Here is a 14,004-nt window from a genome sequence, read left to right on the forward strand (position 1 = left end):
ACAAGTTCAGATAAATTGAAATCATGTAACTTTTCTCATCATAATGCAATAAAAGTTTTTTTAAAAAAGAAAATATCTAATAGAAAATAAAAATAAATAAAAATCACAGTGAAATAGTACTTCATGGCTGTTAAGGTAACTACTATGAAAGTCAAAAGAGGCAAGTGCATAACTAAACAAAGAAACCTTGGACACCACTACTTGAAATATGAATTGGCATTACCATCAAGGTTAACCAGTTTAGAAGATACTCCAAAAATTCAAAATAAGACTACCATAACAACCTAGCAATCCTATTACTGGCTATATTGCCAAAAGTAATAAAAGCAATATCTTTAAGAGACAGCTCAATCTCATGTTCATTGCAACATTTTTTCTAATAACCAAGACATGGAATTACCTAAATGGTCACCAGTAAGCAAATAGGTAGAAAGTATGATGCATGTCTGTGTATTACTTTGGCATGAAACAAGGAAATTTTATCTTCTTCAATAACACAGATAAACATGGAGGACATAATGCTAAGTGAAATAAGCCAGAAAGAAAAATTAGATTTACATGTGCCCTGCCCCTGCAAACTTTTGGAACTCCAAGATACAGAGAATATGAGCAGAAGTTGTCAGTGGCATAGTGTGGGATTAGGTGATGGTGATCAAATGGTATAGACTTTTATATAAGGATGTATAAGTTCCAGTGATCCTATGCACAGCATGGTGACTTTAGTTACTAACAATATACAATGTGTTGTATGCTTCCAATTTATGAGAGTACATATTAAGTGTCCATATGTTGTATACCAATTTCCTTTCATTAAGATGGGAGAAGTTTTTTTGTTTTATTTTTTGTTTTGTTTTGTTTTGTTTTTTAATTAGGACTTGTTAAGGCTGGAAATTTTAAAGGGATGCTCCTCAGGACTCAAAAGTAAACAACTCAGAAACCTGGAGAAGTTTTTCACACTGACTAGGTGCACGAAGCCCCTCCCTAAGCTTCCATAGGAAAGACTGCTGAGGAGACAAGAGGCCAGGGAAGCTGCTTGAAAAGGAGAAAACAGCCAAGCAGTATGGAAGGAGCACAGATCAGCTGGCTGACTTGCTGAGCTGCAGGCATCTCATGCAGGAACTCTAGGGTTCTAGTCTTTGTGAGCAGTCACCCATGCTGGAGTAGGCTTTCAGTCATCCCTGCTCCTCTCCCATAACCCTATTGGTAACCCCAGTGAACCTCACTGGTTCACTAAGCTGGACTTTCACGGGGTCATTGCTTTTGTCAGTACCCTATCTGGAATGAGTAGACATTTGTTCCTGGCTCCCCAGAAATAGTGTCATACAATACCATCCCACAGACAAACACAAAACAGTTAACGTGGTGATCAATGTGCTGATTTCGTTGTGATAATCACTTTACAGTGTGTATCAAATCGTTCCATTGTATACCTTGAATATATATAATTTTTATATGTCAAATGAACCTCAGTAATGATGAAAGATATATATATATTCATGTGTGTATGTATATGTGTGTGTACATACATATACACACACACATATATATATATGTATATATATAACACATATATATATGTATATATATATACATATATATATATATTACCGTCAAAGCTGTTGAAACAGATGGAGAAAAAACACGTAACCATAGTGATAAATATCTTTAAATTCATGACCTTGAACCTCACCTAGACTAAGATTTTACCTGCCTTAAGCAGCCATACCAAATATCCTCAGCCACACCGGCCCACCCTTCTGGACAGCTATTGCATACATTCTCTGTCCTCAGCCCTTCAATATATGTTCACCACTTCACATTTGATGAGCTTTACTCCTGTTTTCCTGGGAAAAATGCAAAGAAGTAGAAGAGAATGCCTTTGAATCTATATACCCTGTAAGGTAGACTGCAGACCATGGACCATCGAGTCTGTTGGATCTGCCTAGAAGACCACTCTTCTGGGTGTTCGCCTTTATCATCCAGGAGGCTCCACTTACCATTTCCTTCTTATCCTCCTGGAAGTGAACATTCACAAACATTTTCCCCACAACATATGGGAGTGCACTTTCGATGAAGTTAACACATTTGTCCCACTGAGGCAGCAGAGTTGTGGTCCCCTGGATTACCTGTGGGAAAGAATACAATTTAATCTACAAAAATAACTTCCCATCCCCCTTGCAGATACATGTCAGACAGGAAAGGCCACAGTGAAATCAGATGGAGAAAATGAAACTCTGCTTTTCCCTGGTTTCTAGCCACAACTAAGTAGAAATGTTTTGATAGTGAAAAAACAATGCATTTCACCTTTAGTCCAATTTTCTCCATTAAGAAAAACATATGGGCAATGTCATAGCTTTTCTACAGCAAGTGGAGACAAAGGTGGATGCTGTTCAAGGATCCAGACAGTACTTAGTACCTATTGAGGACTGCAGTTTTAACAGGAAAAGTTTAGAATTGTGGGTAATCAAAGTTCTTGTTAGCTGACTAGCAGACCATGTCTCACCATGAGCAACCTTGGCAGCCCATTTACACAGTGTCATAGTAGAGGAAAATACGAATGTAAAGGCTTTTCCCATCTGTCCTGTTATGCCATTATAAGAAAACATTTACAAACAAGTAAGGGACTTCCAAAGCAGGATTTGAAAGTGCCAAGGTTTACTCTGGGGATGAAAGCAGAGAAATAAATGCCATGTAAGTTTTCTCTGGAGGCTGGAGTGTACCGACAGACCATGAGGGAGAGAGACCTGAAGAATAGTGGCCTGGAATACCCCATGCACAATTTTAGAGCCAGGTTTTTGGAGTGGGGCAAAAGGGATTAAAGCTTAAATTCGTTTCTCTTTCTTTTCCTTTCTGGGAACATGACCCTTCTCAGAGGTAAGGGATGAAGTTATTTTTAAAATCTCCAGAGAGAGAGAGAGATCCTACAACCTTCTTTGGCAATTCAATATTATATTTAGCACTTCATGTTCAAGAAACATCCCCTTATACCTAACCTCAAATTTTCACACACTACTTCTTACACCTCGCTCTCTCATTTTCTTCACAGTGAGGGTGGAAAGCAGCTGGGTACCATCTTTTATGTGATCCATAGGAGTTAAAAATACATACACAGCAAAAATGTCTACTTGTTTTGTATCTTAACTATTTAGTTTGACCAAAATATAAGTAATTGTTTCACGCATATCTAGCCTTTATAAAATAACTTTATATTCCAATGACTATAAAGGGTCAAAAGCTGCCCCCAAATAACTGTATCACTCTCCAAGTATAATGAGCCACTATAAATTTCTGTATTTCTCAGTTTCTCTAATAACTAAAGTGAGTGTTAAACAAAGTAAGAGCTTATACAACTTGACATTTGCTTTGATTTAAATAGATAGAAAAATAAAATACTTTGTAAAGCTACAAATTCCTTAAACCCTCTAAGCCATGGCAGAATTAGTCATCAGCCTTGGAAATGCAGATGAAAGCAACATCTGTCTGTGTAAGTTAGGAGACAACAAAGGTGGGTGAGAAACAAAGATCCAGGGGCTAGGAAACTGGGGGGAAGAAAATGGATTCAGGCACCTAAAGAAGATATCATGGGAAGCAATTAAAATGGGTCTAGAAGAATTATGATAGAATCAAGATTAAATATCTAAGTAAAGTTAAATATACAACTCTAACACCAAATTAAAAATGAAGCTGTATAGCTCTCTTTATATATATATATGCATATATATACATACATATATAATCAGAACATGGAGAAACCTTGAAAACCATAGTTACAGTGAAATAGATCATCAGACTGCATCCTCCTGGTCTAATTGAAATTGCATACCCTTTGATGCAAATCTCTCTTTCCCAGCCCTCCCTCCTCCAACTCCTAGTAACCATCTTTCTACTCTCTGTTTTTTTTTTAGATCAACTATTTCATATTCCACATATATATGATATTAGGCAATGTTTATCATACTGCATAAAGTAAGCATAGTTAATGATAATTGTGTGTTTCAATTTTGATAAAATAGGCCTTTGATGTTCTCAACACAGAAGTGATATGTTGCTGGAATGATGTATATGTTCATTATCTGACTGAATTTTTCTAGATTGCATTCGTAGATCAAAACATCACCCTAAACCCCATAAATACACATAATTATCACAAGTGTTTTCCAGTGAAAAGGTAAAGAAATTAAAATAAATTTGAAGTACTTTGAAAGGGATATATCATTAAGCAACATAAAAACAATAATTTCAGTTAAAAGCAGTGAAAAAATAGAAATATGCTGTTAAGGAGGGACATTTGAACAAGATTGAATGGCCCAAAGTATCACTCTAAATATTATTATACGGCCACAATGTAGAGCTTGGGGTACTTTTATGGAAAATAGGTATACCTGAGTAAAATGAAGTAATGTGAAGTTTATAGTGGAGTTTAGCTTGCAAGCTCCCTACATCCCATCCATAATGATTTTTTTTTTACTGGAGTAGTTAACATTAGAACGGCCCCCAGCATGTGAAGTTGACCACTGATGAAACATTTCTTTTCTTTTATTAGATATTTTCTTTATTTACATTTCAAATGTTATTCCCTTTCCTGGTTTCCCCTCTGAAAACCCCCTATCCCATCCCCGCCCCCCTGCTCACCAACCCACTCACTCCCACTTCCCTGTCCTGGCATTCCCCTACACTGGGGCATAGAGCCTTCTCAGGACCAAGGGCCTCTGCTCCCATTGATGACCAACTAGGCCATCCTCTGCTATACATATGCTGCTGGAACCATAGGTCCCTCCAGAAACATTTCAATATTCAGCAACTTACCCTTGAAAATTCTAGCCATCTATATTGAAAGCGCCTGCTGAGGTTTGGAATTCTGGAATAAACCATCCTCCACACTAAATAGTTGGCAATGGTTCTGTTAAAAGAAATGAACATTTATTATATTTTAGGTCATACATGATTTCCTGAAAATCACCTTTGGAAAACTGTTGGCAAGGCTAATAAAAGGTCAATGAACACCAGTGAAATCGGCCTGAAGGTCCCTTCCCCGAGCCTCTGAGTCTGGAAAAGGGAATAGCTTCAAATAAGTGATGACTTTTTCCAATTTATGTGTACTATTGGCCTTCAGAAACCAAAACCAAAATATTCATTAATACCAATAATCTAAATTTTTACTTTTTTCCTATAACCTCTAAGTATACGAGCCCAAGAAAGTCACCAAAGTCTTCTTGATTATCTTCCCTTGTAGAACAATGAGGCTATTCCTTACTTTACAAGGTGGCTGTGAGGTTAAAATAACAAAATAATTAACAGAGTGAACTCCTAACTTTCTGATGACCTCTATGCATATGAAGAATCTCACACAATTCTGTAATGCTTAGATACATATTTTCAAAACTGTTCTATTTTAAGTGTTGCCTTTTTTTTTCTATAAGAAAAAGAATCCCTGACCTCAGAAAGATGTATGGTGTGAGTTCATTCCTAACTCAGCCATGATGATGGATTTTTAATGACCCATCCCCTCTTAGTTGTGCCATTACCATGGTAATTAATGAGACACATTCCTAAAATGGCTCCTGGGTCATGCAGAAAGACACGTAGCAGTGTGACATGGTGATACTACCAAACCTACCTAGAACATTTTACATGCTCATTTCCATGATCTTCTGCCACTGTAGATATTCTCCAATGAGCAAAATCTTTTCTGCATATGTATAATTATACAGATGTTTGTTTTAATTTATATAGACATTCAGATTAGCATATCAGGACCATCTTTGAGACAGGTTTTAGTGTGTAGCCCAGACTGCCCTTGAGCTCATGATTCTTATGCCTCTATCTTATAAGTATGCTGGGATTACAAGCATATGCCATCATGCTTGGAGATTTGTGTATTTTTATTTTCTATGCATAAGTGTTTTGTGTATATGTGTGTAAATACAGCGCATATGTGCAGTGTCTGCAGAAGCCAGGAGAAGGTTATGATTCCCTGGAACTGGAAACTTACTGACGGTTGTGAGTCACCATTGGGTGCTGATAACAGAACCCAGGTCCTGTGCAAGAACAGCAAGTGCTCTTAACCACTGAGTTATCTCTCTATCTCTTCAAAGAACTAATTTTAATAAATATAGCAATACAAATGTTTAAAAATAAACTGTTTAAGGTCATAAATTGATTTTTAAGCATCATGACATTATGTACTTTAAGTCATATTATCCACATAAAATTATACTAATATAACTGGATATATAAATGTGTGTTTCATATAGTCTTCTTGAATATTTCAGAAGGTTTTGGCATACCCTTGTCAGTTATGGTTCAGTCACCACTGTTTTTCACTTCTGGTTAAGTAAGATGGCATACTAGTACAGAAAAAGTGATACTTTTGCCATTTCATTGTTATTAATTTGTGTTTGCATTACTAATATTTTAATGCCTGTTTCTCTAAAAGAAGGATTAAGAGGGAAATAGAGGGGGTGGAGGAAGAGAGTATGAGGAGAGATGACTGGAATAGGTGGGCATTTAAGAGAAATGTTGAAACCTAGTTCAAGGGAAACTTCCTGTAGCCTATGAGGGTGACCCTAGTGATGTCTCTGAGCAATGGAGGATATGGACCCTGAACCAGCCATCTTTTGTAACTAGGCTAGGCTCCTAGTGGTGGATCTGGAACCCAGCCACAAAACCTTCAACCTATCTATCTACCCACAATTTCTCCTGCCTGTAAGATGCTCTGGGGCAATAGTAACTCAAAGCTAGTGGGTGTGACCCTATTAGTGACCAACCAACGATTGGTCTAACGAGGCCCAAGCCACAAGAGGGTGCCCATGCCCAACATTGCCTGGATGGCCAGGAGCCAGAAGCTGGATGACTTAGAGACTTAGAGTAAAACCTAACCCAACTGACCAAAATTTTAAAAGGTTAAAGAAAAGAACCCTAATGATATTCTGCTATACTCATAGCTTGGTGCCCAGCCCAACTGCCATCAGAGAAGCTTCCTCCAGCAGTTGATAGAAACAAATGCAGAGACTCACAGCCAAGCATTACATAGAACTTGAAGAACCCAGCAAAAGGGGGTAAAGGATTGTAGGGACCAGAGGGGTCAAGGACAACAGAACATGACCCATAGAATCAACTAGGCAGAGCTCATCGGGGATCACAGAGACTGAAGCAGCAATCACAAAGCCTTCAAGGATCTGTGCAAGGCTCCCTGCATGCATGCTGTGGTTGCATAGCTTGGGTCTTTTTGTTGTTGTTCTTTTTTGTTTCTTTGGTTTCCTTTAGATTCCTAAAAGTGGGAGAGGGGGATGTCTCTCTTTTGCCTGCTGATGGGAACCTTTTCCTCCTATTAGGTTATTTCATCTAGCCTTGAAATAAGGGTTTATGCCTAGTCTTACTGCATCTTGTTATGTCCTGTTCAGTTGATATCACTGGGAGGCCTGTTCTTTTCTAAAAAGAAACAGAGAAGCAGTGGATCTGGGGAAGAGGGGAAGTAGGGGAGGTTACTGGGAGAAGGGGAGGAGGGGCGATTGCAGTTGAGATGTATCAGATGAGATAAGAATAAAGAAAAAATTAATACAACAAAAACCAAAAACAAGAATTTTGAAGCCATTTCCTCATGTGATGATTAAACCAAGTAATAAAATTCATATATCTACAACTATAGCAATGCAGTATTGTTTTCAATGTACTGAATGAAAACAAACTAGCGATAGTAAGCACTGTGGCCCCCAAACAATGGGCCTACGGTCATCAATATAGTAGAACTTTAATCCTAATTATTTTTTAATTTGTAAAACAAAAATATAGACAGTGTAAATTTTTCATCTTGAACCTAAGAGACCCTGCTGGAGTAAGCACAGGGCTCCTCAGAATCCATCATCCAAATATCTTAAACCTTACCCTTAGCCATGTTGTTTTGGTCACTAAAAAAAATAAAAACAACATCATTTTAGGCCTTTCCTTTTTGCCTACATAGCCTCAATAAGCTAAGAAATTCTCACCAAGCATTTACTGTTGACCCAGGGTGCCCGATACCATGAGGAAGGTGCCAAGATAATTCAGCACTTACAATTGGTGTGATGGTTAAAACTGCCAACTTGACAGGATCTAGAATCACGTAGAATCACTAGACTCACAAGCTTTGAGAGATTACCTAGATTAAGTTAACAGAGGTTAGAAGAACCATCCAGAATGTGGGTGGCACCATTCCATAGGCATGAGGGCCAGACTGAATAAAAAGAAGGTTATCTGGGGCTGGTGAGATAGCTCAGTGGGTAAGAGCACCAATTGCTCTTTGGGAGGTCATGAGTTCAAATCCCAGCAACCACATGGTAGCTCACAACCACCTGTAATGAAATCTGATGCCCTCTTCTGGTGTGTCTGAAGACAGATACAGTGTACTCATTTATAATAATAAATAAATCAAAAAAAATTTTTTAAAGGTTATCTGAAAATAAACCTTCCCTCTGCTTCATGGCTGTAGATGCAATGTGGCCAACTGCCTCAAGCTCTAGCTGTCACGACTTCTCTACTATGATAGACTGACTAACCACAGACTGTGAGACAAAATAAACCGTTCTATCCTGCTTTTATCAATTATTTGGTTCTGCCAATGTGAAATGGAACTGATACAATGGAGAATGAAACATTTCAGCTTGTTAGTACATGTTTCTTTAAAAAAAAAAAACATTTTGGGCTGGAGAGATGGCTCAGTGGTTAAGAACACTGACTGTTCTTCCAGAGGTCCTGTATTCAATTCTCAGCAACCACATGATGGCTCACAACCACCCGCAATAAGATCTTATGCCCTCTTCTGGTGTGTCTGAAGACAGCTACAGTGTACTCATAGACATAAATAAATAAATCTTTTAAAAATGTATTTGTTAGGAACAGTGTTCTGCCTGCGTATATGCCTTCACGCCAGAAGAGGGCGCCAGATCCCATTATAAATGATTGTGAGCCTCCATGTGGTTGCTGAGAATTCAACTCAGGACCTTCTAGAAGTACTCTCAACCTCTGAGCCATCTTCCCAGCCCCCAGTTTTTCTTAATTGAACAGACATACTCTGCACTATGTAAGAAACCCTTGCCTCATAGACTCGACACATTCTGAGCACCCAGGTATGTACCGATAGTTCTAGGTGTTACAGAGATGGAAAGGTGAGAAAAATATTGACTCTACGATACTGTCATGGTTTGAATGTGCTTGGTTGGCCTGGAGAGTGGCACTATTTGGAGGTGTAGTCTTGTTGGAGTAGGTAGGTCACTGTGGGCATGGATTTAAGACCCTGTCCTAGCTGCCTTGACGTCAATATTCTGCTAGTAGCCTTCAGATGTCAGCTCCTCCTGCACCATACCTGCCTGGGATGCTGCCATGTTCCCGCTTTGATGATAATCGAATGAACATCTGAACCTGTAAGTCAGCCCCAATTAAATGTCCTTATTAGAGATGCCTTGGTCCTATTCACAGCAGTAAAACCCTAAGACAGATACTAAAGGTTTTAGCTGAATACATAGATAACTGAAGCTTAGACTCATTTATTGAACTCTTCATCACACAGTGGGATCCAAACAAGTAAACTCATCTGGAGAGTTTTGATAAGTGCAGATGCTCAGGCCACAACAGGTCAATTAAGTCAGCAGCTCTAGAGTGAGGCCTAACACAGATACTGTTTTTAAGTCCTGCCCCCACCAAGTCCTACAAATAACCAAAAGAACCACTATAAGAAGCCATGGAGGCTAGCCCAGATGCAAGTATGTCTAAGGCCTGTGTGTTTTGCCATGCACCACACATGAAAGCTACTAATTCAAGGACAATTTCCTGACCAGTCACAGAAACCTGAAAACACTTGTCCAAAAGTGTTTTGCAGAAACCTATGGGGATCAAAAAAACAAACAAACAAACAAACAAACAATGAAGCTTTTTTGGACAAGGCATTACTAAGACATTATAAGACCCCTGAGTGCTGGAAGATGGAATGCTGGTGGGAAGCTCACCCAGGAAGACAATGGTATTGATGAGTTATCCCAAAGTCAAGTGGAAACATTACTTCTTTGGAAAGTTAGTTGTGTCAAATGATGTCTTGCTGGGGCACACAGGTGAAAGGATGTTTTGCTAAAGCAAACACATGAAAAACTGTTTTCCTGAAGCAGACACAGGTGAAAGGATGATTGGATACAGCAAACATGTGAAAGAACTCTTAATGAAGGAGAGTAAATATGACCCTACAGACAGTAGGAGAGGAGCACTGAGCATTGGTTTGGTTTGGCTTGCTCCACCTTGCTACTCTTCACTAAAGACACACATGTATTGGTTTGTCTTACATAGCTTTGTTGAGCTTAACTATGATAATGCCACCATTGAGAAACTTGCCCTAGAACTGTTCATGAGGTTCCTGTGGCAGTTGCTGCTTCCACAGCCTTGCCTCAGTCCAGTTGACAAGCCTGGCAGTTTTTTCAGGATTGAACTACAGCTGCCTGGTGTCTGCTTGCTAAAAAGATTGGACTGTAGCTGCTGTTTTGTGCCTGGTCTCTGTCTGCCTAGAGGACTGGTCTGAAGTTGCTGAATAGTATTAGATGTTTGCTATGGGACTGAACTTCTGCCAAAGAAGATAAGAGCTAACCCCCAAAAAACTATTACTAAACAAGTCCACTTCCCCCATATGCTAATATCTTTTCCACTACCTCTGCTGGGTGCTGGGCTAGAGGAAAGGTTGAATTCTTATTAAAGTAGGTTGCAAAAGATTTATGCCTACACCAATGTGTTCTTAAATTGCTGACTTCAAAACATTCTGGGGGTACAGCTTAGGAGTCATAATATCACGACAGGAACAGAGATGGTCATAATGACTGACTCACTACCACCTAATGATTATACACATCAAAAACAAAGCTAAACAAAACCAAAATCAGACTCAGCAACCATCAAGACAAATAACCTGTAATATCCTTCTTTTGATCCAAAAAGCGTTTTTCGAAATACAGTAATTTCCCTAAATGATAATAAATACAGGAAAGAAAAACATCCCAGCAAAGAGCCCACTGCTAGGACAGTAATATGACATTCTTCCCCAAAGCCTCTAACTCAGAAGATGTGCTATCTTAAGAAGCTTTTGCTACCCACCCACCCCCATGTTCTCAAATATGGGAAGCTTATATTTATATTATGTTTAAGAGCTAACGTATCTTCTGTGTGGTTGTCTATTATTATCCCCATTTACAAATGGTGAAAGTAAAGGTCAAAAGTCAAGAGACTTTCAAAGAAGTGCTTAATCTTTCCATTTGAATTTGTTCTTGCTCTTCCTCCTCATACATATCATCTGAAGTAAGTCAGAAAGGTTCTTTTCAAAGATTCTCAAGAGCCAACTAGGTCTTCTGAAATCCTTTAGGCTATCCAGACAAATGCCTGAGGCAGTAGTTCTCAAATTAGTCCAAGGACTACCAACAAGTTACACATCACTGGGGGACAAGTTATAAAAGCCCTGATCCCTCCCTTAGACCCGGAGGTCATGAAGGCAAAACACTCAGGACCAAATTGGTGTCATTATAAGAAATCTCATGGAGAACTTTCTGTTTCCCTCTTCTTTCTTTTTCCTTTTTCTTTCTTCCTTTTTTTTTATTTTTGGTCTTTTATTCCATCTCTCTGTCTCTGTCTCTCTCTGTCTCTCTGTCTCTCTATGTCTCTCTCTGTCTCTCTCTCTCTGTCTCTCTCTGTTTCTCTCTCTCTGACACACACACACATACACACACACAAACGTACACACATACTCCAATCATCATAGTTTCTTGTTCCTCAAATCAAATTATTTAATTTGGAGCAATTCTGAGGCAGCCTCAAATCAGAATCAGCAGACAAAAGAGGAAGAAATCTACAATGCCCTTTGCCTAGTGACACGCTGGTAATTATTGCCATCTGCCTTTCGAGAAAAAAAAAAACAATTTGCATCATTTGTTAGTTTTGATGGTTTATAGAATTCCTAGCACAGTGGATTTTAAGATGTGGGTATATAATCTGAACAAGGAGTTAGGAAGAGCTGTAAGTAACTTGAAGGATGCAGCCCCTCCCTACCTACTCACTTCTCCACCTGTACCATCACCTTTTTATCCTATGGCAACCCTACATCCAATAGAAGGCTAATATCAAAAATATATAAAGAACTGAAGAAGATAGACTCCAAAACACAAAATAACTCAATTTTAAAAAATGGGGTACAGAACTAAACAGAGAATTCTCAACAGAGGAATCTTGAATAGCCTAGAAGCACCTAAAGATGTGTTCAACATCCTTGGTCAACAGGGAAATGTAATTCAAAACGACCCTGAGATTCCACCTTACATCTATCAGAATGGCTAAGATCAAAATCTCAGGTGACAACACATATTGGCAAGGATGTGGTGAAAGAGGAACACTCCTTCATTGCTGGTGGGATTGCAAGCTGGTACAAACACTCTGGAAATCAGTCTGGCAGTTTGTCAGAAAATTGAACATAGTACTACCTGAGGACCCAGCTATACCACTCCTGGGCATATACCCAGAAGATGCTCCAACGTGTAATAAGGACACGTGCTCTACTATATTCATAGCAGCCTTACTTATAATATCCAGAAGCTGGAAAGAACCCAGATGTCCCTCAACAGAAGAATGGATACAAAAAATGTGGTACATTTACATAATGGAATACTACTCAGCTATTAAATCAATCACTTCATGAAATTCACAGGCAAATGGATGGAACTAGAAAATATCATCCTGAGTGAGGTAGCCCAGTCACAAGAGAACACACATGGTATGCATTCACTGATATTAGCCAGAGTACAGATATAACCCACAGACCATAAGAAGTTTAACAAGAAGGAAGGCCCAAGTGAGGATGCTTCAGACCCACTTAGAAGGGGAAACAAAATAATCACAGGAGGTAGAGGGAGGGAGCCTGTGTAGGAGGGGGAGGGGAATGGGGGTGCAGAATAAGGTATGGGAGAAGCCAGGAGAGAAGCACAGGGGGCCAGGAGAATGAATGGAAATATATAGCTACAGGGGGGTGGGATGAACCTCTAGAAAGTCCCAGAGACCTGGGATGTTAGAGGCTCCCAGGACTCAATGGGGATGACCTTAACCAAAATGGCCAAGGGTGGAGAGATTAAATATATGGTATATAGACAGGGCTCCTAGTAGAAGGATGGAGTCACAAACTATCTTCGAAATTTTGACCCAGAATTGTTCCTGTCTGAAAGAAGTACTGGGACAAAAATATAGCAGAGATTAAAGAAAGGCCATCCAGTGACCTGCCCAACTTGGGATCCATCTCATGGGTGGGCACTGAACCTTGACACTATTACGAATGCCATGTTGTGCTTGCAGACACTAGCATGGCTGTCCTCTGAGAGGCTCTAGCAACACCTGACTGAGACAGATACAGATACCCACAGCCAAACATTGGACTGAGGCCATGGAACCCCTGTGGAGTGAATGGGGGAACACTTTCTCAGAGGCAAAGGGGGGAGGGGATGAAGAACTCTTGGAGGGGGGACTAGGAAGGAAGCAATATTTGTAATGTAAATAAAACAATTATAAATAAATAAGTAAGTAAGTAAACAAATAGAAAATGTATGTCTGGAGAAAGTCTCACTCTTTCTCCTCCAGATATACAGATAGACATCATTTTCCAGGCTCTCCTACTGTTAGATGTGTCACAAGACTAAATCACATCTTACAGAATGTAGATGGAATTGACTTATCCAACTTGAAGACCTTTCCACAAACATTAGCATTCACCTATTCTCTTTCGTCAGCTACTAGCTGAGTGGAGAGAGTACCACAATCCTAGAGGAGGATCATGCTACAAGATAGAAGGATTCTACCATATTTACAAGAACAGTGCGTAATGAGAGTTAAGAGGCATCTTTTACAGCACCTGGCACAGTAACTATGGGGACCCAAGAAGCCCTTTCCTCAATTAGAATTTTTAGATTATACAAGCGAAGACCAAATATGATCAGCAGAGAATGTAGTTCAGTGGTTTTG

General features: G+C 39.3%; 1 protein-coding gene across 3 annotated transcripts in view; it reads right to left on the minus strand.

The window, feature by feature from the left end:
* Window positions 1-14,004, minus strand: part of Phex (phosphate regulating endopeptidase homolog X-linked) — a 258,664-nt gene that overhangs the window by 173,256 nt on the left and 71,404 nt on the right. For all 3 annotated transcript variants that reach the window (XR_004120468.1, XM_031376718.1, XM_031376727.1), the window contains 2 exons: window positions 4,807-4,900; window positions 1,998-2,126 (listed from right to left, as the gene is read on the minus strand). Coding sequence is in view for 2 of the 3 variants with exons in the window: in XM_031376718.1 (XP_031232578.1) it covers window positions 1,998-2,126; window positions 4,807-4,900 (223 nt within the window). In the remaining variant the exon portion in view is untranslated. The remainder of the gene's footprint in view (window positions 1-1,997; window positions 2,127-4,806; window positions 4,901-14,004) is intronic.

Source organism: Mastomys coucha, chromosome X (genome assembly GCF_008632895.1).
Source record: "Mastomys coucha isolate ucsf_1 chromosome X, UCSF_Mcou_1, whole genome shotgun sequence".
NCBI classification, from domain to species: domain Eukaryota; kingdom Metazoa; phylum Chordata; class Mammalia; order Rodentia; family Muridae; genus Mastomys; species Mastomys coucha.